Source organism: Staurois parvus, unplaced genomic scaffold (genome assembly GCF_062004578.1).
Source record: "Staurois parvus isolate SC_StPar_1 unplaced genomic scaffold, SC_StPar_1.0 ptg001902l, whole genome shotgun sequence".
Taxonomy (NCBI): Eukaryota; Metazoa; Chordata; class Amphibia; order Anura; family Ranidae; genus Staurois; species Staurois parvus.
Genome location: NW_028319698.1, coordinates 95,001 through 122,902, shown reverse-complemented (window position 1 = coordinate 122,902; position 27,902 = coordinate 95,001). Strand labels below are relative to the sequence as shown.

General features: G+C 44.8%; 1 protein-coding gene across 2 annotated transcripts in view; it reads left to right on the top strand.

Annotated features, from left to right (window-relative positions):
* The window catches only part of LOC149433843 (natural cytotoxicity triggering receptor 3 ligand 1-like), a 63,261-nt gene that overhangs the window by 9,001 nt on the left and 26,358 nt on the right, over positions 1–27,902 (top strand). The window contains exons 2-5 of one of the 2 annotated variants that reach the window (XM_089664371.1): positions 3,353–3,715; positions 16,186–16,506; positions 21,985–22,077; positions 24,984–25,091. In XM_089664371.1, coding sequence (XP_089520497.1) covers positions 3,353–3,715; positions 16,186–16,506; positions 21,985–22,077; positions 24,984–25,091 — 885 coding nt within the window. Of the gene's footprint in view, positions 1–3,352; positions 3,716–16,185; positions 16,507–21,984; positions 22,078–24,983; positions 25,655–27,902 lie in introns of those variants that run through there. The other variant, XM_089664370.1, reaches the window with a different exon arrangement.

Below are 27,902 nucleotides of genomic sequence, written 5' to 3'. Positions count from 1 at the left end.
GCATCATCTCTGCAATGTGGGTTTGAGGATTATGGTTTGTGGTTTGTACACAGTACAGTGTACTACTGAATAGAAGATCCTATGCGCTGTGACTTTCTTTGCCCCTGTTTGGCAATGTATATGATGTTAATAGCTTTCTTGTTTTAAAGTGTATACTTTTAGATTTTGGCTGTATTGCCTCCACTGCTTCCAACACATCAATTATTGCTACTATACAAAACAATGGGTTTTTTTGGCAAAAACTACCTACTTCAGAGTCGTCTTTTTATTAAGATGTTTCTTACGTACAGCATGGACACCTCCCCAAAAAATAGGAAGTGCTCCCAAGTGATTATACCTCACATCAACAATACATAAAGCCTGTTATTTTTTTATAACAAGTAACATGTATAATTAGTGTCAGTCATAATGGAAGTCATTTTAATCTTGCGTCACCACCACTCATGTTCAAAAATACATCTGTGCATTCCAACCCACCACCGATGGAAAGCAGATTATGTGTCTGATATGAACCCTACATCTTGGAAGGTCAAAAAACTCCTGTAATTGACCCAGGATGTCAGAATTTTCCCTTCAAATCGTAAGTAGGAACTCATCTGCCATCTGATGGACGCAGTGGATCACGGAGCTCAATACCCAGCTGCTTTGAGCCGGAATATCATGTGAGCGTTATGGCCAATCATAGCAATCACATGATTAAATACCTAAAACTGTCTAGTTTCCAAAAAGGGGTCATTTGGGGGGGAGGTATTTGTCCTGTCCTGACATTTGAGGGTATCTGTCCTGTCCTGACATTTGAGGGTATTTGTACTGTCCTGACATTTGGGGGGATTTGTACTGTCCTGACATTTAGGGGGGATTTGTACTGACCTGACATTTGGGGGAGATTTGTACTGTCCTGACATTAAGGGGGTATTTGTACTATCCTAGCATTTAGAGGGGAGTTGTACTGTCCTGGCATTTGGGGGTATTGTACTGTCCTGACATTTGGGGGGTATTTGTACTGTCCTGACATTTGGGGGTATTTGTACTGTCCTGTCATTTGGGGCTATTTGTACTGTCCTGACATTTGGGGGGTATTGGTACTGTCCTGACATTTGGGGGGTATTGGTACTGTCCTGACATTTGGGGGGTATTGGTACTGTCCTGACATTTGGGGGTATTGGTACTGTCCTGACATTTGGGGGTATTGGTACTGTCCTGACATTTGGGGGGTATTTGTTCAGTCCTGACATTTTAGGGCCTCAAGATTTGAAACCTGAAGTCAGTAAAGCAGGATAGATCAGTTTTCTAATATACTGTATATCGAATAGTTTGTAGACTCTATAACTTTGGTACAGACTAAATAATAAACACTGATTTGGGGTATCTTTACCAAAGAGCTGTAACAGAATATATTTTGGTTTAAATTTAAGAGGAAAGATGTTTTGCTTGCAAACGTTTATAACAAATTAAGATTAATGGATTTTTGTTTTCAAAATTTTGAGTATTTTTTTGTTTATATAGCAGAAAATAAAAAAAAACCCCAGTGGTGATTAAATACCACCAAAAGAAAGCTCTAAAAGATGGCTGATCCCACAGTGCCCATATCTGAGAGGATATCTCCAGTCTATCCCAAATGGTAGCCATCAGATATTCTATCTTCTTAATTTCCATAACTGTATCCAGTAGGTCTGTCTGAGACAGGACAACAGTTGTCCTCCAGTGGAGAGGGATAGGTCTCAAACGTGCTGTTAGGATATAGGTGGTCAATTTTTTAGAGGTTTTGGGTATATCTGTGAAAAGGAGGCCAAGAGGGTTGAGGACACGGTCCAAATGGAGTAACCGTCCCTAGACTTGACACTGTAAATCTTCTACCTTCTCTCAGAAAGGCGGAATCACGGGTCATAGCCAGAATATATGAAAGAGAACGCCAACTGATTGTCTGCATCTGCACCACATCTTGGATTCAGAGGGGTTATAGGAGTGTAGAACCTCAGGTCGAAGCATACTGGAGGCAGTGGCATCCCTAGGGGGTGCGGGCCGCACCGGGTGACACCATCACAGGGGATGCAGGATGCCAGCAGTGACAGCTGCCCCCGGAGTAGCAGTAATATGAGAATCCCGTGAAGATATGTATCCCCTGAAGCAACTGCGCATGTGCTGGTTTCAGGCCGAAGAAGCCGGTCACCGATCTCTGGCTTTAGCACAGAGCTACCACAGTTAACCCCTTACAGGCTGCAAACCGCTGAAGCTGATCCCGAGGATCACTATGGGTTGCAAGATCAGTTAACCTCATATAGGTTGAATTTATATGAGGTTAACTGATCTTGCAACCCATAGTGATCCGCGGGATCAGCTTCAGCGGTTTGCAGCCTGTAAGAGGGTAACTGTGGCAACTCTGTGCAAAAGTCGGAGATCGGCTTCTTTGGCCTGAAACCGGCACATGTGCAGTTGCTTCAGGGGATTCATATCTTCACGGGATTCTCATTTTACTGCTCTACACCGGCACTGCTCCTTCCTCTCTGGAGGGGTGACATCACATGGTACCGCACCGGGTGACACCAACCCCAGGGATGCCTCTGACTGGAGGGTTACCAATACTGATTCCATTGTCAAAGCACCTTGTTGGATCCCGGTTTAACCACTTGACCTCTGGAAGGTTTTACCCCCTTCGTGTCCAGGGCATTTCTTGCTATTCGCCACTACGCTATTCTAACTGGTAATTTCACAGTCATGCAACGCTGTAACCAAATTAAATTTATATAATTGTTTCACACATATAGCAATTTCTTTTGGTGGTATTTGACCACTATTGGGTTTTTTATTTTTTGCGATACAAAAAAATATCAAAATTGGGAAGGGGTTAACATTTAGGGGTGATCAAGGGAATAAATATGTACCCAACAATGTGTAATGTGTGTATTATGTGCTGCTTTTACTAACAGGTCTCTTTGTTTCTCATTCCTGCTTTGCAGGAATAAGAACCATAGATCTTTCTCTGTGTACAGATTGTTCATCAACAAAGAGCTCTGGGCTGTGATTGGACACAGCTGATCAGCAGGTCCCAGTCCTGAATCGTGTTGTGGAACCAGTCGGACTTGCTAACAGTCTCCCGCTGTGTACAATCACAGCAGGTGTCGGTGGTGGGGGCGCGCATGTGTGCGCCGTAAACCCAAAAGCAGGGAATGACAGACCAGTATGTCGCTTTGCCTGCACGGCCCGCCTGTCCACAGTACATTGCAGGCGGGGGGTCCATAAGTGGTTTTGGTGCCGTTGCAGTGTTATTCTGGATTACGTTAGCGGTTTAGTTTCCTCTGTCACAAGTGATCCTGTACAATTGTCATCACTCTTTTTTTGTTCTAATTTTTAGGTGATTTTCAGGTTCGGGGGCTGAGAGTTACTGGGAAAGATGTTCCTACTGAAGCTCTTAGAGGAGAAGATGTCACCATCCCTTGTCTGCTGTCTGGTGTCCCAATACCGCTGAATCTAGAGAAACTAGCAGTTGTCTGGACTCTCAGATTACAAAATGGAACTGAACGTGAGGTTTATGGTTTTAGTAGTTACAAACATACACCATCGAGGATTGGATCTCACATGAATGACAAAGACCTCCAACAAGGCAACGCCAGTCTTTCCATACCCAACATTCAGATCACAGATGAAGGCGACTATCGCTGCTTTGTTATCTTCACTCCGGATTCCAGGGCCTCTACATCAACTCTGCAAGTATCAGGTACACAGTGAGATCCACAAGGAAAGAGAAAAATTAGGTGCACTAGACAGTGCCGATAATGCATTTATTGATAATGAAAGGAATAAAAATAATTATACTCACACATGGGGGTTGACTTACTAAAGGCAAATAGGCTGTGCACCATACAAGGTGTAGTTGCACACTACAAGTGCAGTTACTCCAGAGCTTTGTAAATGAGATAAAGATTCACTTTGCAAATACCCAATCATGTGCAAGGAAAATTGAAAAAAATGCACTTTTGCTTGCACATGATTGGACGATGGAAGTCAGCACAGCTTTTGCTCATTTATTAAGCTCTGGAGCAACTGCTCTTGCAAAGTGCACAGTCTATTTGCCTTTAGTAAGTCATCCCAATAGTGCATGGGTCATTCACAAAGAGCTGTCTTCACCAGGTGTAAAATTGTAAAAAGAAATCTGGACTCCCTCACTACTCTGTAGTATGTGGGGATGAATAGTCCAGACTGCAACCCGAGCAGCCATATAATCCAGCCAAGACCTCAAAAGTAACAGCCATCCTATGATCATGTACAGGCTCCACATCTACTCTAGGCACATGCGATTTGTTTTGTTTCGAATCAAAATTATATCCGGTCCCCCCGAACCCTGCATTCACTGTATCCGCTCTCCCCGGACCCCGCATTCATTATATCCGCTCTCCCCAGACCCGGCATTCACTATATCCGCTCTCCCCGGACCCCGCATTCACTATATCCGCTCTCCCCGAACCCTGCATTCACTATATCCGCTCTACCCGGACCCCGCATTCACTATATCCGCTCTCCCTGGACCCCGCATTCACTGTTTCCACTTTCCCCGGACCCCGCATTCCCTATATCCGCTCTCCCCGGACCCTGCATTCACTATATCCGCTCTCCCTAGACCCCGCATTCACTATATCCGCTCTCCCCGGACCCCGCATTCACTATATCCGCTCTCCCCAGACCCCGCATTCATTATATCCGCTCTCCCCGGACCCCGCATTCATTATATCCGCTCTCCCCGGACCCCGCATTCATTATATCCGCTCTCCCCGGACCCCGCATTCACTTTATCCAATCTCCCCGGACCCTGCATTTGTAAGCCGTGTACCGGGGTGGGCTCCCCAGGATACAGTGAAGTCACAAACGAGGAAAGCAACCCCAACACCAGCTTTTGTCACAACAGAATTTTACTTAGATGTAGCAAATAAACAAAACCACAAATGCTGGAATATACAATACATTTACATACACCCAGCCCAAAGGCTGAGACCCTTGTGCTGCACAGCACGGCACCTTCTGATGGATGAAGGTAGAAAGTGTACTAATTTACCTACTGGGGGCACAACTAAGCTGCCACACCTTACCTGTTATTACCCTAAAAGAGCAGAAATCAGTGTATGGGGGTACGGTATGGGCTAGCCTGCGGTGCAGCACAACAGCTTACAATCTTACACAGATCTACAGTATCCCCCTCCCATAACTGGTCCTGTAGCACGTGCCTGAGTATTCCTTCTGAGCAAAACGCCAGTCTGGCTTGAGTTTGTAGGATTTTATCAGCTCTCCAATGTGAAATGTCACTTTAAGTTGTGGAGTCCTTCCAATGATCAGTAACAACACTTGTGGCCTGACACAAACAGAGATCCTAACTAACTGTCTCAGTCCTATGGGCGCCAACACTGAAATGAGGTGCGTGCACGATCTTACCGAGCCCGGGTCTGCTTTGCATCCGCTGGTGACTCTAAACAGAACAAATGTCTCTCCACTGAGCATGCAATATCACAGTATATATATTGCTTAGTTCCTCAGCTTCCCATCAGTTTCCTGGAAGCAATCTTCCTTTCTTTGAACAGGGTTAGCGTCTTGAACACCATCAGCTTCACTCAACTGAATTTCTGATTACAGAGGGCTGTCCTCACATCTGCATGGCATCGGATTCTCAGATCACACAGCCCCCTTCTCTCTCTCAAGCATGGCTGCTCTCCTCTCCTTTTCCTGTTCACTCTCCAAGTGTAAAACCCCACCCCTTCATGAATATAGAAATCTCTATGCAGTCTGAGGCTGTGTTAGAAAAAACAGTGACATCTTGTGGCTAAACTGCAGAATGTCAGTCAGAATGTTTTTAATTTACTTCAATCAGTGTTCAAACAATGAAAGCTGTTTCCCCATCTCACACATTCACTATATCCGCTCTCCCTGGACCCTGCATTCACTATATCCGCTCTCCCCGGACCCTGCATTCACTATATCCGCTCTGCCCGGACCCTGCATTCACTATATCCGCTCTGCCTGGACCCTGCATTCACTATATCCGCTCTGCCCGGACCCCGCATTCACTATATCCGCTCTCCCCGGACCCCGCATTCACTATATCCGCTCTCCCCGGACCCTGCATTCACTATATCCGCTCTCCCCGGACTCTGCATTCACTATATCCGCTCTCCAAGGACTCTGCATTCACTATATCCGCTCCCCCCGGACACCACATTCACGATATCCGGTCTCCTCAGACCCTGAATTCACTGTATCCACTCTCACCGGACCCCGCATTAATTATATCCGGTCTCCCTGGACCCTGCATTCACTAAATCCGTTCTTCCCGAACCCCGCATTCACTATATCCGCTCTCCCCGGACCCCGCATTCACTATATTAGGTCTCCCCGGACCCCGCATTCACTATATCCGCTCTCCCCGGACCCCGCATTCACTATATCCGCTCTCCCCGGACCCCGCATTCACTATATCCGCTCTCCCCGGACCCCGCATTCACTATATCCGCTCTCCCCGGACCCCGCATTCACTATATCCGCTCCTCCTGGACCCCGCATTCACTATATCTGCTCTCCCCGGACCCCGCATTCACTATATCCGCTCTCCCCAGATCCACATTCACTATATCCGCTCTCCCCGGACCCTACATTCACTATATCCGCTCTCCCCAGACCCTGCATTCACTATATCCGCTCTCCCCGGACCCCGCATTCACTATATCCGCTCTCCCCGGACCCCGCATTCACTATATCCGCTCTCCCCAGACTATGTATTCACTAAATCCGCTCTCCCCGGACTCTGCATTCATTATATCCGCTCTCCCCGGACCCTGCATTCACTATATCCGCTCTCCCCGGACTCTGCATTCACTATATCCACTCCCCCCGGACACCACATTCACGATATCCGCTCTCCTCGGACACCACATTCACGATATCCGCTCTCCTCAGACCCTGAATTCACTGTATCCGCTCTCACCGGACCCCGCATTAATTATATCCGGTCTCCCTGGACCCTGCATTCACTAAATCCGTTCTTCCTGAACCCCGCATTCACTATATTAGGTCTCCCCGGACCCCGCATTCACTATATCCGCTCTCCCCGGACCCCGCATTCACTATATCCGCTCTCCCCAGACCCCGCATTCACTATATCTGCTCTCCCTGATCCCCGCACTCACTATATCTGCTCTCCCCGGAACCCGCATTCACTATATCTGGTCTCCAACAGTACACAGAACATGGAAATGCAATTATTTTAGTAAATATAAACTGCTAAATCCCTTTTCTCATCAGCAGTATAGAGCAGTCTTGTGACTTCTATCAGTGTCCAGCAGAGCACTGGTTAAAGCTTGTTGGAGGAGGTTTCTGTCTGCTCTAGGAGGATGTAGAACCCCTGACCTCTGTCTGGACAGTGCTGATTGGCCCTGTGCTGATCACATGCACTCTCCCAAGAAAAAAAACTCTAGCAATACATACCAAACTGAGCATGTATAGAATGACTCCACACGATATGTCTTATCAGGCGATAAGAGGGGGACACTGGAAGATGGGGAGGATCAGAGAAGACAGGATCAAACAGCCTTTTTACATAATGCGAAGGATTAACCCATTCACAATACCTGCTCTCCCCGGACCCTGCATTCACTATATCCGCTCTCCCTGGACCCCGTATTCACTATATCCGCTCTCCCCGGACCCCGTATATTCACTATATCCGCTCTCCCCAGACCCTGCATTCACTATATCCGCTCTCCCCGGACCCCGCATTCACTGTATCTGCTCTCCCTGGACTCCGCATTCACTATATCCGCTCTCCCCGGACCCCGCATTCACTATATCTGCTCTCCCCGGACCCCGCATTCACTGTATCCGCTCTCCCCGGACCCCGCATTCACTATATCCGCTCTCCCCGGACCCCGCATTCACTATATCCGCTCTCCCCGGACCCCGCATTCACTATATCCGCTCTCCCCAGACCCCGCATTCACTATATCCGCTCTCCCCGGACCCCGCATTCACTATATCCGCTCTCCCCGGACCCCGCATTCACTATATCGGCTCTCCCCGGACCCCGCATTCACTATATCCGCTCTCCCCGGACCCCGCATTCACTATATCCGCTCTCCCCGGACCCCGCATTCACTATATCCGCTCTCCCCGGACCCCGCATTCACTATATCCACTCTCCCCGGACCCCGTATATTCACTATATCCGCTCTCCCCGGACCCCGCATTCACTATATCCACTCTCCCCGGACCCCGTATATTCACTATACTACAGTTCTGGAAACTTTCACCTGTCCCAGAAGACTACGGGGAGGGATAGGGGAGGATAACTTCCACTTACAATGGCCTAGGCAATTGCAGCAGACGTGGGAGCGGGTACCTGGCAATACCCGCTCCCCCATTCCAATCCCCAAAGGTGCCAATCCTTAACCTCCTTAGCGGTAATCCCGAGTGTAGCTCGGGGTAAAATTTCTATACCAAAAGCGATAACCCCGAGCTGCACTTGGGCTTACCATGCGGCGCTGCTCTGGGGGTCCCTGCAGCACTTACCTTGTCCTTCGCTCCCGCGATGTGTCCCCTGCAGCGTCCCCGGCCATCTCCTCCGGCCGATGCCGGCATCCGGCTTCTGTGTTCCGTTCCCTGTGACGTCGGGACGTACGGGCGCCGGAACCGGTGGGAAATTTGAATTTTTTAAAAAATGCCATTTTTGCTGTCATTGCTATTTCAATGCATTTCACATATATTTTGTCCCTACTGCTTTGTCCGGCGCCCTGCCTGCATTTTGACTGTTCTTTCTGCCTGGAAACTTAGAAAAGTCCATGGCGTCCAAAAAGCGTCCCTTTAGGTCAACAGGGGTTTTAGACCGGCTAGAGAACAGCGATAGTAAATCAGAACCACTTGCAGAATTGAGTGATAATGATTCGTGGGGGAAATTCCTCATCAGACACTGAAAACGATTTTGCGACTTTGCTCAGTGATGTGCGAATTTGCCTCTGTATTTCAAAGTTCAGTGTTTTTGGTTTGATTATATTATTGAATTAAATTTATTATTATTATATTTATTATTATTATATTATTATTTTTTATGATTATTTATTAAATTATAATTTATGATTTCGTGTTTCAAATTTTATCATACCCGGGATGTTTACTAGACTCTTGTTCAGGCAGATTTCAGTGAGTTATTCCTAAAAATTAAAGCCTACAATAAAAAACTACATATTTCCATGCAAAACAATGGTACCGCTTTCAGCACAAAAAATCGGAAAGAATCATACCGCCAGGGAGGTTAATGGGGAGCGGAGGACCAGTCTTTAAAGTCGAGCTTCCCCTTTTGGGTGGAGCTCCGCTTTAAGTATTATTATATCTCCTTTATCTATATCTGTCATTACTTTTAATAGTATTTGTGTGATCTCTCTTTGCACATATCGAATACAACCCCAAAACTGGAACAACACAAATAGTAACAAATTTCAATGAATCTGAAATAGATGACAACATTGAAAAAAATTCAAATTCAAAAATAAAATCGAATTCAAGTTCAAAAGTGAAATGGCAACATATTGCAATAAATACAGTAAGGCATAAAAGTGAAATGAGATGATGATTCCTACTTAGGCTGCTTTATAGAATAGAAATAAAGGAAAGGTCCGGCTTACATCAACCAGAAGTGGTTACATACCAATATCCACAATGAACCCAAATCATATATTCAGTAAATCACTTGTGTGAAAGAGACATCATGCAGAGAGCAGATAAAATCTCGTATATCTTAGCAATAGGGATGGGCTTCATGTTCGAGTTGAACATGGGCCATTCATGTGTTTGGTGAACACACGACCAGTATGGGTGCTCAGAGGGCTATTCGCTCACCCCGCGCCCCCACAATGCAGTGCGCCCTGACAATGCATTTTGATTGGTCAAAGCAATGCACCTGACCGCAGGTTTTGGTTCATTGTGACCGCAGGTCAGGTGCAATGCTTTGACCAATCACTGTCTGTGATGACATTTACTCTGCCCCCTTGTGATGTCATGACAGTATATAAGAACTGTCATATCGGGCACAGCTGTCAGATGGTGGGAGTCAGTGTCGCAAGTTTTTTTTTTTTCTTTTTTCGGGTGGCGGCGGCGGCGGACATCGTGATTGACGTTGGATCTACATTCATTTTTTTTATTTTTGTTTTTAATAAAGGACTTGTCAAAGACTGTCCCCTGTTTTTTTTTTTGCACTACACTTTTTTTTTTGTGAATGGGTAGCAGTACCATCTACCACTTACTCATTCACATGGTGGGGGGGCCGGGATCTGGGGTCCCCCTTGTCAAAGGGGGCTTCCAGATTCCGATAAGCCCCTCGCCCGCAAACCCCCACAACCACCGGCCACAGTTGTGGGAAAGAGGCTCTTGTCCCCATCAAGCACCCCCCCCCCATGTTGAGGGCATATGGCCTGGTATGGTTCTTGATGGGGGGCGTCCCCCACAGCATTATCAGTGCCTCTTCATCAATTCCCACCAGTGCTGCCTCATCAGTGCCCATCAGTGCTGCCTATCGGTGCAGCCTCATCAGTATGCATGATGAAGTTGAATTCAAGAAAGCAGATCAGTTTGCGGTAGAACATTTGAACAAACCAAAAGTTTGCCGTGAACCTAATGCAAGTCTATGGGGCTCAAACTTGCAAATTCAAAAGTTTCCAGGCTTATATGCAAGGTTTTAGCCATAAAAGTGGTATGGGGACAGCCCTGAGGAAAATATTTTCAAAAAGGGGCATTCATTTTTCATGCCAACCACGCTATAGCCGAAAGACAGCTACAGTGCTGTTGTCCAGTTCTGGAAGGGCGTCCATGGATGTCCTCCCAGAACGCGAAAGTGCCTGGTAGGCAAGTGGGTAAAGTAAAAAAACAAATTTGAAAAATTCCTTTAAATAGCATGACTGGGGGTCCTCTTAAACTACCTGAGAAGTTGCACATCTGTACAATGTATAGAACCTGCTGCAGCAGGACTCACACCGTAACCCTTCTATTCGTGACGAGTGCAGGATTGGACCCGGCTCAAAAAATTCTAATTATATGCACTTGTCATACAGGTGCAGAAAAACTGGGCCTTGGGTGTTGGTGGTGCCTGAACACTGTAACCCCTCACAGTTACTTTTGATGGGCACAGGCAGTTAAAAATTGTTAACAATTACAGAAAAATGGTAAAACAAATTTGAAATGACATGCACCTGTGAAACAAGTGCCAAAAAATTGGGCTTTGGGTGTTGGTGGTGATCTATTCCAAAGAAATGGTTGGAATCTAGCAAAATCAGGATTCAGGAATAGGATAGGCAGTCTTCAAGGGATCCCAGATCTCTAACAAATGTAATCAGTTACATCAGCATCAGGGGCAAGATAGTTGCTGTTGATCCAGGACTGATTCATTTTGATAAATGTCAGCTGGTCAATGGAGTCTGTGGACAGACGCACTCTTTTATCCATTACAAAACCTCCAGCAGCACTGAATATCCATTCGGAAAGCACGCTGGATGCAGGACAGGCCAGTATCTCGATGGCGTATTGAGCAAGTTCTGGCCAGTGATCCATCCTCAAGACCCAGTAACCCAGTGAATGCTCAGTTGGAAAGGTATCCAAGTCTACTCTTGCCCCTAGATAATCCTGCATCATATGATGCAGATGCTGCTGATGGGTGCTTAAACCTAACAGTCCTGGGCGCTGAGGACTAAAGAACTGTTTAAAGGCATCGGTCAGCCAGCCGCCTTCTCCACCGCTCTTCCTTTGACAGAACAAAGCCTCAGAAACATGTTGTCTAGGAAATGTTAACCTCTCATTGTCTGGAAAGGTGCTACGCAATATTTTTTAAGGGGATCTCAAGATGTTTCATCCTCTTCTTCCTCTGCGAAGACTGGATAAACTCTTGTAATGTGAATCAAGAAGGGTTGCCAAACAGTATTGATCCCTCTCTTTGATAACACAAATCCTCTGGTCCTTACGCAGGCTTTGCAGATCAGGGAGCCTATGCAGCATAAGTTTGAGGAGGCAGGACATTCTGAGTCCTCCCAGTGCTGAGGATGACATTGTCAGGAACTACCTCCTCTCAGCCATGTATTACTCCTGTCTGAGTTTCTGGAGACTAAATACTGCCCCTTGAAGACTGCTGTATGTGATCCTCTAATTTCATGCTGCTGCAATCCTCCTCCTCATCTTCCTCCTCCTCCTCCTGCTGTGTGTTCTGTGGTCCCGCAGGAATGGTTTCTGCATAAAGGGGGCCTTGAGAGGACAGGAAATCCTCCTCTTCCTCCCCCTGTTCTGCCTCAAGTGCCCTATCCATGATTCTATGCAGCGTGTGCTCCAGCAGGAAGACTAGAGGGATAGTATCACTGATACATGCAGTGTCGTGGCTCACCATCCTTGTGGTCTCCTCAAATGGTGACAGGACAGTGCATGCATCCTTTACCAGCAGCCACTGGTGTGACGAAAAGAATCCAAGTTCCCCTGAGCCTGTCCTTGTGCCATATTCACACAGGTGCTCATTGATTTACAGCATTGCCAAAGTATAGTGGGCATGTTACAAATGAGTTGGTTGGTGGGCAGGTTGAATTCCCGTTTAATTTCGGCCAGCCAAACACTGGCCATGTATGACGGAAATGGCCTCAGACTTTTCTGGCCTGCCCCAGAAGATCTTGACAGCCTGGGTACCTGTTCAAAAAATGCTGCACCACCAAATTTAGGACATGTGCCAAGCATGAACTATGTGTCAAGTGTCCCTGTCTGAGGGCGGAGGGAAGGTTGGTGCCATTGTCGCATACAACCATTCCTAGCTCAAGCTGCCATGGTGTCAACCACCTCTGAGCCTGCCCCTGCAGAGCTGACAAAATCTCTGGCCTGGTGTGGCTCCTGGTCCCTAGACAGACAAGCTGAAGAACCTTTTAGCCTGACTACTTGCGTAGCCCCTTGAACGCCTTCAGGGCACTGTTAGTTCAGATGACAATTCAGCAGAAGAGGCCATAGAGGCAGAGGAAGAGGAGGGGGTGGAGCAAACAGATATGGCAGAATCACCACTAGCTTTTTGGAGGCATGGTGGCAGAACAAGCTCCAGCACTGAGCCCTGTCCTGTGTCCTTCCCAGCTGCTTGCAGAGTTACCCAGCGAACCTTAAAGGATATGTAATGTCCCTGACCGTGCCTGCTGGACCACGTGTCAGCAGTAATATGGACCTTGCTGCTGACCTCTCTGTCCAACGAGGCCAAAAGATTGCCTTCCACATGATGGTACAGAGCTGGAATGGCCTTACATGAAAAGAATTGTCTTTTCCGAACCTGCCACTGTGGTACAGCACATTCTGCAAACTCATGGAAGGGGTCAAAGTCCACCAGATAGAAAGGTAGCAGTTGTAACCCTAGGAATTTGGCCAGGCTAGCATTTAGACACTGAGCATGTGGATGGGTGGGACAGTATTTTTTTTTATGGTTCAGCAACTGGGGTAGCAAACTTTGCCTGCTGAAATCAATAGGTGGTGTACTGCCATTAGATGGGGTGCCAGGACCTGTGGCACTCACTGCTGTACCATCGCTCCTCTCAGTGGAGGCTGTTGAGAAGACCTGACATTATACAGTAGAGGTAGAGATCCCAGATGAGGAGCAAGAAGAAGTCTGCACTTTTTTTGGATGTGGGTCTTTCAGGTGCTGTTGCTAACGGGCTGCATGGCAGCTCATCATATGTCTTGTCAAGCATGTGGTGCCCAAGCGGCTGGTGTTTTGACCACGCTTGATCTGCTTCAGACAGTCTGCTGCACATGTGTTGAAGGAAGCCCACACCAGAGAACTTTTAGAAGTCTGGCAGGAGTCAGCAGCACCCTGCACCTGTGGAGCGCTGTTGTGTGATGTCATCGATTGGCTGCCCTTACGCCTGCCCCTGGAGGACATCCTGCCTCATTGGAATTCTGTCTCCTCCTTACTTTCCTGCTCTGTTCTCTCAGGCACCCAAGTATAGTTAGTGAACTCAACATCCCCTTCTTCCTCATCACTGGAGCCAACTTGGCAGTGTGCTGCAGCTGGTTGAACATGACTGCCAATTTCTTTTCCCTCACTGGCACCCCCTCTCTCTAGGCTCATGTCACTCCTTTCCTCAACCTGGGAACCAACATCGGAACATTCAAATTGCTGCGCATTCTCCAGCAGCATGTAACTGACACTACGATCAAATAATTCTGGTGACTACTCCGTGCATGATGGTGGGGCTACGAAAGGAGCAGCTGTGGTGGACAAGGAGCCTGAGGAATAGGCCGCTTTGGCAACTGCAGTGGAAGACAAAATAGTATGAGTCTGGGTGACAGAGGATGAGGAGGATGAGGATGGATTAGTTATCCACTTCACCACCTCTTCTGCATGTTGTGGCTCAATAATAAATACGGCCAGCATCGGGAAAAAAAAGGACAAGCATTCCCTGCCTGCAGAGGATACACCATGTCCACGACCACTACTTTTCACTGCGGACACAGAGGCTGCTTGCCCTCTCTTCGCTACCTGTGAGCACCTGCCTCTCCTTCGTGGCCTTTTGGACATGATGGGGATTTTTTAGGTGGATTTATATCACTTTATTTTTCTGTGCAGGATGGGATTTTTGGTGCTTGGGTGCGCTATAAACTGCTTTATTATTATTTTTTGTTCTTATAACATTGAACAAGGCTGCTCCTATAACACACTACACAAGGCTGCTGAATAAGCAGCCTTGTATAGTGTGGGGCGTGGCCCCTGAGCCATGATTGGCCAAAGTCACCAAGACTTTGGCCAATCATGGTTCTTCCTGTGAACTAGAGCTGTGATTGGCCAAAGCATTGCACCTGACCTGTGGTCAGGTGCAATGCTTTGGCCAGTCACAATGCGCCGCCAGAGGGCATTGCTTTGTGGGGCGTGAACATCCCACCGAACGCCCCATATGTTCATGTGTTTGGTGAACACACAAACAGCCAATATTCAGTCTCTTCTCACATTACTAACCTAGTAAGCAACATATCGGCATGGATGTCTCTCCACTTCCTCAAACTCGCTGTCCAAATCTTGTAGACTTCACCTCTGCAACATCTCCAAGATACGGCCGTTCTTAACCTCGGAAACCACTAAGCAACTTATTCACTCCCTGGTTATCTCTCGACTTGACTATTGTAACTCCCTCCTCATTGGCCAACCTCATCGCAGGCTATCCCATCTTCAAACTATCATGAATGCTACTGCCAGACTCATCCACCTTACTAACCGTTCTGTATCTGCCACCCCTCTCTGCCAATCCTTCCACTGGCCTCCACTCAGTGTCCTCCACCCCTCTCTGCCAATCCCTCCACTGGCATCCACTCAGTGTCCTCCTCCCCTCTCTGGCAATCCCTGCACTGACTTCCCATTGCCCAAAATTCAAAACATTAACAATAACATATAAAGCCATTTATAACTCCACCCCAAATTACATCACCAATCTTGTCTCCAAATATCACCCAAACCGTCCTCTCCACTCCTCGCATGACCTCCTGCTCTCTAGCTCCCTTGTCTCCTCTTCCCTTGCTCATCTCCAGGACTTCTCCAGAGCTTCCCCCATCCTCTGGAACTCTTTACTCCAATTTATCAGACTGTCGCCTACTCACTTTTAGGTGATCTCTGAAAACCTCTCTCTTCAGGGAAGCCTATCCTGCCTTCAGTAAATAATGGAATCTTCTACTCCTCCAACCAGTCCATCCCCCACAGTTACTATCTTTTGTACCACCGGCCCCTCCCTCCTAGATTGTAAGCTCCCAGGATCAGGGCCCTCCTAACCCTCTTGTATTGAACTGTATTGTTGCTGTATTGTCTCCCGTTATATTGTAAAACTCTGAGCAAACAGTTGGCGCCATAAATCCTGTATAATAATAATAACCTCTGTCTGGACAGTGCTGATTGGCCTTTTGCTGATCACATGCACCCTCCCGGAAAAAAAAACTTCTCTAGCAATACACACCAAACTGAGCATGTGCATAATGTCTCCACATGATATGTCTTATCAGGCGAATTCAGGATCTAACAGCATTTTTACACAATGGAGAGGATTAACCTCTTAGGTTCCACAGTATAACAAGCATACTTTACTGCATATAAAGATGGATCGTACTGTTGTGGGTTTAAGTGAAATTAGTCTTTAATATAGAAATAATGAATAACTGTCTTTCCTTGTACAGTTAAGCCGCAGATGGCACTGAGCCATGATCAACAGATTGAAGGTGGAATCACGGGATCTGTCCGTTGTGAAGTCAGCAATTGTTACCCAGAAGCTGTGAAGATCCGATGGGTTAAATCCAGTAAAAGTAACAGCAGGAACTCACCTTGGGACAAGGACGTTTATTTCACAACTCTATTGGGGAACAGCGATGGGACATTTAATGTGACCAGTGTGCTGATTGTGGAGCCGTCTACAGACGCTGAACCCGGAGATGTATTCTTCTGTATTGTCAGCCACAGATCCCTGGAGGAGGAAATGACTCTCAGCTTTACCATGCCAAGTAAGTAGCCTTAGAATAGGATATCAGCAGAATTCGGCTCCGACTGCCTTCCACAAATCCCAGATCTTTCAGATTAGATCCAGAGATTTCTCAGCGTGATGTTTCCGAAACACCAAATACTTGGGCTGCATTCACACCCCAGGAAAAGCGTTTACAGGTGATTTTGGAGTGTTTTTTTTCTGCATCTCTTTTTTTTCAGATGTATTCAGGCTTGGGCAATTTTATTTCAGCCAATGGAAAGCTAGTTACTAGGAGGAGGAGAAGGTTATTTATGTTTTAAAAAATATATATTCAGGCACTCCCACTGAAGTCTAGACATGTGCAGAACAAAATCATTAGTTTTGTTTCATTTCGGATCAAATCGTTAAGTTACTAATTTCATTTTTCTCATTAACCTCTTGCCGACCGCGCATAGCCGAATGACGGCTTCACCGCGGCCGGCCAGTTCTGAGTGCACGTCATATGTCGTCCTCCCAGAACGCGCTCTCCTGTGCGCCCCAGGGGGCGCGCACCCGGCGATCTCCGTGATCAGCTGTGTCCTACGGACACAGCTGATCACGAGATGTGGTAAAAGGCCGATCATACCGGCCTTTTACCACGTGATCAGCGGTGTCCAATGACACGCTGATCACAGGGAAATGCAAGTGCCGGTTCTTGGCTGCACTTTCCTCACGCTGTCAGATCGTGAGGAAAGTACTGCCGAGAACCGGCAGTTGTCAGAGCGGATATCGGCACCGATCATCAGGGCACTGATGATCAGTGCCCTGATGATCGGTGCCCAGCAGTGACACCCGCAAGTTCCGCCCAGCAGTGCGCCCACTAGCTCCGCCCACCCGTGCCCAGCAGTGCCCCCACCTGTGCCCAGCAGTGCCCCCACCTGTGCCCAGCAGTGCACCCACCTGTGCCACTCTGCAGTGCCACCTACCTGTGCCCAGAAGTGCCACCTACATGTGCCACCCACCTGTGCCCATCCACCTGTGCCCACCAGTGCCACCCACCTGTGCCCACCAGTGCCACCCACCAGTGCTGCCCACCAGTGCCACCCACCAGTGCAGCCCAGCAGTGCTGCCAGTCAGTGCCACCAGTCAGTGCCCAGGGGTTGTGCCAGTCAGTGCCGCCAGTCAGTGTCCAGCAGTGAAGCCAGTCAGTGCCGTCTATCAGTACCCATAATCAGTGTCACCTATCAGTGCCGCCTATCAGTGCTGCATATCAGTGCCGCCTATCCGTGACCCCTAATTAGTGCTGTCTATCAGTGCCGCCTATCCGTGCCACCTCATTAGTACTGCCTATCAGTGCCCTTTAGTGCTGCCTATCAGTGCCCATCAGTGCCGCCTATCAGTGCCCATCAGTGCTGCCTCATCAACGCACATCAGTGAAGGAGAAAAAATACCTGTTTGAAAAATTTTATAAAAGAAACAAATAAACTTTTTTTTTTTTTCAAATTTTTTGCACTTTTTTTATTTATAGCGCAAAAAGTAAAGCGCCCAGTGGCGATTAAATACCACCAAAAGAAAGCTCTATTGGTGAGAAAAAAATGATCAAAATTTCATATGGGTACAATGTTGCATGACCGCGCAATTGTCAATCAAAGTGCGGCAGCGCTGAAAGCTGAAAATTGGCCTGGTAAGGAAGGGGGTATAAGTGCCTGGTAGGCGAGGGGTTAATAACAAAATTTGTTTAGTTTATTCACTTTTGACCAGATTCAAATTTTTTCAATGGATTCAAATTGGAATCAAATTCATAATCAAAAATATTTAATCGATCCAAATTCATTGTGAAGAATAGCTGATTCTATTCTATTCACAATTCAAATTTCAGAAGATTGCTATATTTTTTCTATTCTACTGTATTTTATTTTTCTATTCTATTCTTTTATTTTCTATTCTATTCTTTTCTAATCTATTTTATGATATTATATTCTTTATGAAGTTTGGAAGACAGCTATATTCTATTCTATCAACTTCTTTTCTTTTCTCTTCTATTCGTTCAAATTCGAATTTCAGAAGATGGCTAAGTGGTTAGCACTTCTGTCTGGCAGTATTAGGGTCGCTGGTTCAAATCCCAACCACAGCACCACCTGCCTGGAGTTTTCATGTTCTCCCTGTGCCTGTGTGGGTTTCCTCCCACACTCCAAAGACATGCTGGTAGGTTAATTGGCTCCTGTCTAAATTGTCCCTAGTATGTGTATGTATGAATGTGAGTTAGGGGCCTTAGATTGTACACCCCTTCAGGGTTAGGGACTGATGTGAATGTACAATATATATGTAAAGCACTGCGTAAATTGATGGCGCTATATAAGTACCTGAAATAAATATTCTATTCTGTTCTTTTTTATTATTTTATACTCTACTCTAGTCTATACTCTTCCTTTATTTTCTATTCTATTCTGTTTTAGTCTATTCTTTTCGTTGGATGCAGTGTTGTAAAGCACGCCGCCACTGATCCATAAAGACACAGATGAGTGAGTTTGGGGTGGAGAAACTTGACTGGCCTGCACAGAGTCCTGACCTCAACCCCATAGAACACCTTTGGGATGAATTAGAGCGGAGACTGCGAGCCAGGCCTCCTCCCCCGACATCAGTGCCTGACCTGACAAATGTGCTTCTGGAAGAATGGTCCAACCTTCCCATAGACACCCTCCTAAACCTTGTGGACGGCCTTCCCAGAAGAGTTGAAGCTGTTATAGCTGCAAAGGGCGGGGCCAACTCAATACTGAACCCTACGAACTAAGACTGGGGGGGCTATTAAAGGTCATGTGCGTGGAAAGGCCGGCGGCCCAATACTACGGGCAATATAGTATATCTTCTCAGATGCTTAAATTCCAAATTTTGGAACACCCCGTGCTTCTATACACTGCAAACCATAAGCGTGTCTGTACACCTTCACCGGATGTGCTCTCACCTGATGTATATGACCAAACCGCTAGGTGAGGTCATAAATGGCACGTGTCCCTTCTATGGAGTGATGTCTTGTGTCCAATGGGCATGAATCTCCTCCTCTCTCTTAGCTCTCATCCTCCATCAAATATGTACCGAAAAGACATGACCAAAACATAGAGCTTTATCCTTACACAACATTTATTGATAAAACAATATCCAGTATTCCCATCACATGTGTGTTGTGTTAAAGTGCGTCTTGTAAAGTAACTCTAGTGACACCCCACCACAATGACAATGCTGCCCCACCACAATGGCAGCCTGCTAAATGTCAACAAACCGATGTGGATGCTGGGTGATGTCGTTCACCAAGTATGGTCATGGCCAGTTTTGATCAATGACATCATGCAGGACCCCTGCCATCGTGTTTACAATTTGAAACACCTGTACCTGGTGGTAGAACCTAAAGTGCAGAGGAAGGCTTCCCTTGCAGCTCTGGCTCAGGGGCCCTGGTAGAGTAACAGGGAGAGCCGGAACACAGAGGTGCATGAGTGACTGGTAGGATTTCTGTGGATGGATGTTGACGTGCGTCAGGAATGCAGGAGGAGCTGGTGGATGGCACACTGGCAGAAGTGCAGGAGCAGGATACTGGCAAGGATAAGCCGGTTCAGGTGCAGGAGCAGAGTAAGGCAAGGTCAGGCAGTCCGGGTCGGCAACTGACAGGCACAGTAAGCAGAAACGGCAGGCACAAGAATAGACAGAGGGCAGGCCAGGGGTCAGTGCAGGCAGAGTTCAAGCAGGATCAACAACAGGTCAGATCAGCAACGGAATCACAGGTCACAGGATGCACGGGTGCTCAAAAGTAATATACCAAACGGCACCAATGCAAGGTACGAGCCCAGCTTAAATAGGGGTGTTCTATGTGGTTGAGGTCAGGACTCTGTGCAGGACAGTCAAGTTCCTCCACCCCAAACTGGCTCCTCCATGTCTTTATGGACCTTGCTTTGTGCACTGGTGGGCAGTCATGTTGGAACAGGAAGGGACCATCCCCAAACTCTTCCCACAAAGTTGGGAGCATGAAATTGTCCAAAATGTTGCCTTAAGAGTTCCCTTCACTGGAACTAGGGGGCCAAGCCCAACCCCTACACCATAATCCCCCCTCCACCAAACTTACACCAAACTTTACACTTGGCACAATGCAGTCAGGCAAGTTCTTCTGGAAACCGCCAAACCCAGACACATCCATCGGATTGCCAGACAGAGAATTATGATTGGTCAGTCCAGAGAACACGTCTCCACTGCTTTAGAGTCCAGTGGCGGCGTGCTTTATACCACGGCATCTGCCACTTTGTATTGCACTTGGTGATGGTGTGATGGATTTGGTAAAATGCCTATTTCGTTTCCTATTGAATATATATATATACGCTATTTCTAAAAGTTTTATAAATATTTACTTTTATACTTTAATACATATGTTGTGTGAATATTTTCTGCCTGCTGGGCTTTGTGGTACTATAAGAAATCCTTGCTTAAGAAATGTCTGCTCACACACACAGACCCCCTCCCACCGTGTGATTTGGAAGACAAAAGAATGTTTTCCTAAAAAGATAAGGCCTGGAAGAAGATCACACCTATACCATGACGGAGATTGTTTTCGTGTGGAAATGACCAATCAAAGACTAATATAATGCTTATGCTGTTGTCACATGACTTTCGCATCATTCTGCATATATAAGTTCACTTTCTAATTATAATACACTAGAAGCATTCATAGACTGAACTTGTGTGTCAGCGTGAGTTTCTTCCAGTGTGCGCACATTCCAAAGCTAGCGTCATAAATTAGGACAGGAACAGATAAGCACCGAACGATTTCAGTCCTTAACTAAAACAATGGAAGGCTTGGATGCAGCTGCTCGGCCATGGAAACCCATTCCATGAAGCTCTCTACGCACTGTTGTTGGGCTCATCTGAAGGCCACACTAAGTTTGGAGGTCTTTAGCTATTGACTCTGCAGACAGTTGGTGACTTCTGCGCACTGTGCGCTTCAGCATGCGCTGACCCCGCTCTGTCATGTGACCTGGCCTACCACTTGGTGGCTGAGTGGCTGTTGTTCCCAGTTGCTTCCACTTTGTTATAATCCCACTAACAGTTGAGCGTGGAATATTTAGTAGCCAGGAAATGTCACGGATGGACTTATTGCCCAGGTGGTCACCTATCACGGGACCACGCTTGGAGTCACTGAGCTCCTGAGAGCGACCCATTCTTTCACCAATGTTTGTAGAAGCCGTCTGCATGCCTAGGGGCTTGATTGTATACCCCTGTGTCCATGGAGGGGATTGGAACACCTGAATCACATGATTGGGAGGGGATTGGAACACCTGAATCACATGATTGGGAGGGCGGGGCCAATACTTCCGGCAGTATAATGTATATTTAGTGAGCGGATACCTTGAACACTAGTAGCCTCCTATTCTACCTATTCTAATCCAGTAATATAAATGCTTCACCTGCAATGATAAATGTACAGTCAGTATATATAGAAGTGTTGGGTTCTCCAGACATGCAGGACTGAGATAATATCTGTTGTGTTTTTCTTTTATAGGATGGAATCCAGCGATAGGTGTTTCTCAAGCTTCAGGTGTTGCATCCACAATCTCATGTGTAATATGCTGTTTGATGATCTTTTTTAATAGCAGTAAGTTTTTGCTATTTTATCTGGAAGTAAATAAATGCAGCAAGGTGTGTTTATGTCATTAGAACCTCAGATCAGACGTGCAGAACAAAAACATTCATTTAGTTTCAAATTCTATTTTAGGTTACTAAATTTGTGTTGTTGCATTTGTAACGAAATTCATTTTATTTAATTTTGTTTTTTTGTTTTGGAACAGATTCAATTACTTTACAATGGATTTGAATTGAGTCAAATTTGAAATGAACTGGAAAATAATTTGAATCAAAAACAAACATTTGAATTTTGGAAGATGGCTATATTCATTCTATTCTTTTATTTTGTATTCTATTCTATTTGTTTCTATTTTATTATGTTTTATTCTATTCTTTTCTATTCTATTCTATTCTTTTTGAAATGTGAATTTTGTTTCAGAAGACAGCTATATTCTATTTTCTTCTATTCTATTCTATTCAAAATTCAAATTTCAAAAGATGGCAATATTTTTTTTTATTCTATTCTTTTCTATCATTTCCTTTATTTTCTATTCTATTCCTTTTTCTATTTTATTCTTTGATTTTTTATTCTATTTGTTTCTATTTTAGTCTGCTTTATTCTATTCTTTTCTATTCTATTATTTTTGAAATGTGAATTTCAGAAGACAGCTATATTGTAATGTACAGCGCTGAGCGAACTATTGGCGCTTTATAAATACTGTATAATAATAATAATAATAATAATTCTATTTTCTTCTATTCTATCGAAATTCAAATTTCATAAGATGGCTATATTCTTTCTTTTCTATGCTAGTCTAATCTTTTCCATCATTTTTCCTCTATTTTCTATTCTATTCTGTTCTATTATTTTCTATTCTATTTGTTTCTATTTTATTCTGATTTATTCTATTGTATTATTTTTTAAAATGCAAATATAAGAGACATTGATGACGTCACAAATTATCATGAGGAATAATGTATGTTTATTATAGTCACAAAGTGAAAGTGATCACATTTTCAGTACCTAAATGTGAGGAACAAAATGATTTTCTCAAACCAAGAGGGTCAGAAGAGCAGTTTGTTGCACTGGAAGGAGAAATCCAGAAAAGTTTTCCATTCCCACTAGGCTCATAGCAGCAACCAATCAGAGGTGACCAGGTGGTTCTGTACACCCCAATATAAGAGAATAGGACGTAGCTGTAGATCCATCACGTTTCAGGGGAAAGGAGAGGGGAGGGGAGGAGAGGAAAGGAGATGAAAAGGAAAGGAAAGGAGAGGAAAAGGAAAAGAAGAAAAGGAGAGGAAAAGGAAAGGAGAGGGAAAGGAAAGGAGAGGAAAAGGAAAGGAGAGGGAAAGGAAAGGAGAGGGAAAGGAAAGGAGAGGAAAAGGAAAGGAGAGGGAAAGGAAAAGAAAAGGAAAGGAGAGGAAAAGGAAAGGAGAGGGAAAGGAAAAGAAGAAAAGGAGAGGGAAAGGAAAGGAGAGGAAAAGGAAAAGAAGAAAAGGAAAGGAAAAGGAAAGGAGAGGGAAAGGAAAGGAGAGGAGAGGAAAATGAAAGGAGAGGAAAAGGAAAGAAGAGGAGAGGAGGGGGAAAGGAAAAGAAAAGGAAAGGAGAGGAAAATGATAGGAAAGGAGGGGAAAATGAAAGGAGAGGAAAAGGAAATGAAAGGAAAGGAGAGGGAAAAGAGAGGAAAAAGAAAGGAGAGGAAAAGGAAAGGTAAGGAGAGGAAAAGGAAAGGGAAAGGAAAGGAGAGGAAAAGAAAAGAAGAGGAAAAGGAAAGGAGAGGGAAAAGAAAGGAGAGGAAAGAAGAGGAAAAGAAAAGGAAAGAAGAGGAAAAGGAAAGGGGAAAAAAGGAGAGGGAAAGGAAAGGAGATGAAAATGAAAGGAGAGGAAAAGGAGAGGAAAGGGAAAGGAAAGAAGAAGAAAATGAAAGGAAAGGAGAGGAAAATGACAGGAACGGAAAGAAAAGGAAAGGAGAGGAAAAGGAGATGGAAAGGAAAGGAGATGAAAATGAAGGGAAAGGAAAGGAAGGGAAAGGAAAGGAGAGGAAAAGGAAAGGAGAGGAGAAGGAAAGGAAAAGGAAGGGAAAGGGAAGGGGAAAGGCAAGGGAAAGGAAAATGAAATGAAAGGAGAGGGAAAGGGAAGGAGAGGAAAAGGAGAGGGGAGGAAAGGAGAGAAATTGAATTCGGTTGAAAACAAATCAACAAATCACATGGAAACGAAATTCGTTACAAATGCAACAAAACAAAATTAGAAACTAAGGAAAGGAAAGGAGAGGGAAATGAAAGGAGAGAAAAAGGAAAAAGAAGGGAAAAGGAAAGGAGCGGAAAAGGAAAGGAAAGGAGAGGGAAAGGAAAGGAGAGGAAAAGGAAAGAAGAGGGAAATGAAAGGAGAGGAAAAGGAAAGGAGAGGGTAAGGAAAGGACAGGAAAGGAGAGGAAAAGGAAAGGAGAGGAAAAGGAAAGGAGAGGAAAAGGGAAGGAGAGGAAAAGGAAAGGAGAGGAAAAAGTAAAGGAGAGGGGAGGAAAGGAAAGGAGAGGGAAAGGAAAGGAATTGAATTCAGTTGAAAACAAATCAACGAATCAAATTGAAATGAAATTCATTACAAATGCAACAAAACAAAATTAGTAACTTAACAAATCCACACAAAACAAATGTTTTCATTCTGCAGACGTCTAATCTGAACCCAGACCAGTTCATTCATCACCAGTCAGGAAGCATCCTGGGGCAGAAAGTGAAAACAAACAACCTCTTGGTTGAGGAGAATATAGAGAGTTGTACAATCCAATCCTCACATTTGGGGAGGTTAAGATGTGGAGCTGTTAAAGTGAAGGAAACATCGTAGACATCGGTTTATAGTCGGGAAAAGCAGAAATGTTGTTGGATTGTTTTCCAGACATTCAGAAATACAATTACACTTATTGTGATTTTCTTTTACAGGATTGGGTCCAAGGATCAAAGTTGTTTTGGGGGTAATCTTTACGGTATTATCCATCACAGCATTGGTCTTGTTTGGTTTATCATTATACTTCCTGACTAATTTTGATGGTAAGTTTGTGAAAGTCCAGATATGTCCACAATCTGGTATACAATGTAAGCCATGCATCAGCCAACAGGCCTCTTGTACAGCCCCAGGTAGTAGAGTTGGGTGTAACACCAGAATGTTGGTGGACCAGAGGAGCCTTCTGCAGGAAGTCCTAAAGGCATGTAGGGGGCGGGTGTTTAGTGATGTCACATGAGATTGTTATTTTGTTCATTTTGAAACTGATTGTTTTTTACAAATAAATATCAGTTACTTCACCAACGATCATAGAAATGATAACATGCATGCTTATGATGGCAACACACTTTTGGGTTGGTAAACTCCATGCTCAGCAGTAGCTCATCAAGTAAGCCTAAAGCATCCTGGGTCCCTTTAAATGTTTCTGTTTAATGAATTTCTTGATTCTTGATTCAACAGGTCTGGTAGTAATCAGGCCTGGGCGTGGCAAGTGAAATTTAACTCAACTTTCCAATAAATGTGGTTAATCACAGTTCATTCATGATTTAACAAGGGAGGGGAGGGGCAATTACTTTTTCACATAGGGCAGAACAAATAAAATGTGTTTAATTTTGGAGTGTTAATAATTTTTGTTTTGTTGCTTTCGTAATTAAATTTGTTTAGTTTAGTTTGTTTTCAAACAGAATTCTATTTTTTTTCCAATGGATTTGAACTGAATTTGAATAAAAAATAACGAATCGATCCAAATTCATTGTGAAGAATAGCTGGTTCTATTCTATTTGAAATTCAAATTTTGGAAGGCGGTTATATTCTTTCTATTCTATTTTTTATTTTATTGTTTTTTATTTGCTACTCTTTCCTATGGTATTCTATTTTATTCTGTTTTACTCTATTCTATTCTAATACACTATTACACAGTCTTTGAAGGAAATCAGCAATATGTTTATAGTTCAAATTTGTTTTCAAATTCAATTCAAATTATTTCGGACTAAATTTTGTTTCGTTATTTTGGATACGTTGAAATTTCTATTGTAATTCGGAAATATCCGAAACTCTGTATAATGAAAATTTAGTCCCAGTTTTTATTCAGAGAAAAGCAAACAGCACGTCTACCAAATGCTAACAAGTGTGTTCCAGGTTCAGGGAACAAAGGAGAGATCAACCATAGAAAGAGCTGATCAGCGGAAGGAAGTGTATAGGAATGCTTCTTATCTATGCTGATGCGACTTCTGTGAGATAACATGAAAGTCTATGGGACTGAATTCTCACCAGGAACCTTTTCCAAAATCGCACTGCGCCAGGTTGATTAGAAGGGCACCATTGAATATAATGTGATTTCCCTTGTCATGTGATTATGTAAATGGCGGCTTGTGAACCTCCCACAGGTGTGTTGCATTTTTGATGCATTTTTCAATTGGATCGTAACCTGTGACTGGTTGGCTGTTAGGCTTCTTGCACACTGATCCCCCCCAAAAACACAGCAAAAGTGCATATATGTTTTTGCAGTGCTTTCTGAGCGTTTATTAAAGGACACGTAACTTAACCACTTGCCTTCCTGAGGATCCCCCCCCCCCTTCCTGACATGGCTATTTGTTTGTGATATGGTGCTGCGTTACTTTAACTGACAATTGTGCAGTCATGCAACGCTGCACCCAAATGAAATTTATGTCCTTTTGTTCTCATAAATAGAGCTTTCTTTCGGTGGCATTTGATTGCCTGTGCATTTTTTTTTTTATTTTTTTGTGCTATAAACAAAAAAAAACTGACAATTTTGATAAAAAACGTTATTTTTGACTTTCACTATAAAACATGTCCAGTAAAAAAAATGTTAAAAATAAAATTTTGTCATAAATTTTAGGACAAAATGTATTCTGCTCCGTGTCTTTGCTAAAAAAAAAAATCCCAATACATGTAAATTAATTGGTTTACATGAAAGTTATAGCGTCTACAGATGGCGGTGTATATATACTGGATTTTTTTTCTTTTACTAGTAATGGTGGCAATCAGTGACTTATAGCAGGACTGCAGCGGGCATTCTGACACTGGGGGGGGGGGACTGACTTGGTGTCACTGACATCCCAATGACACCAATACAGTGATCAGTGCAAATATAAAGCACTGACACTGTACTAATGGCACTGGGTAGGAAGGGGTTAACATGAGGGGCGATCAGAGGATTAACTGTGTGCTGTGTGTGTGCTTCACTGTAAGCATGCTGCAATGCAGAGCCATACAAAGCAGTGTGCAGGAGCTGACAGGGAAGAGATCCGTGTTGTTTATACGCAGGTCTCATCCCTATCAGAGATACTCGGCAAACACCGGGTGCTGGTGAGAAGTCACCGGATGGGACCTGATGATTGACAGCCGAGGCGGCAACCCGGAACTGCAAAATCACATATATCTACATGATTTTGCGCACCCGTGCTGCCTTGTAGCTGTATTTCTGTTATAGGGTGGTGTGGAACTGGTTAAAAACTGCACCAAAAACGCTTCTCGGAGGCATTTTCCATTTTTTCAATGGGAAGAGGAGTTTTTGGGGCTTTTCTTTTAACCGAACAAACATGCCCCAAAGATGCTGCAAGCAGGAGTATTTACACCGCAGTGGAAGCACAACGCCCAGCGTGCAAACATACATAGACACACAGACATACACAGACACACAGACATACACACACACATACACACACACACACACACACACATACATACACAGACATACACACACAGACATACACACACATACACACACATACACACACACACATACACACACATACACACAGACACACACACATACATACACAGACACACACACATACATACACAGACACACACACATACACATACACAGACACACA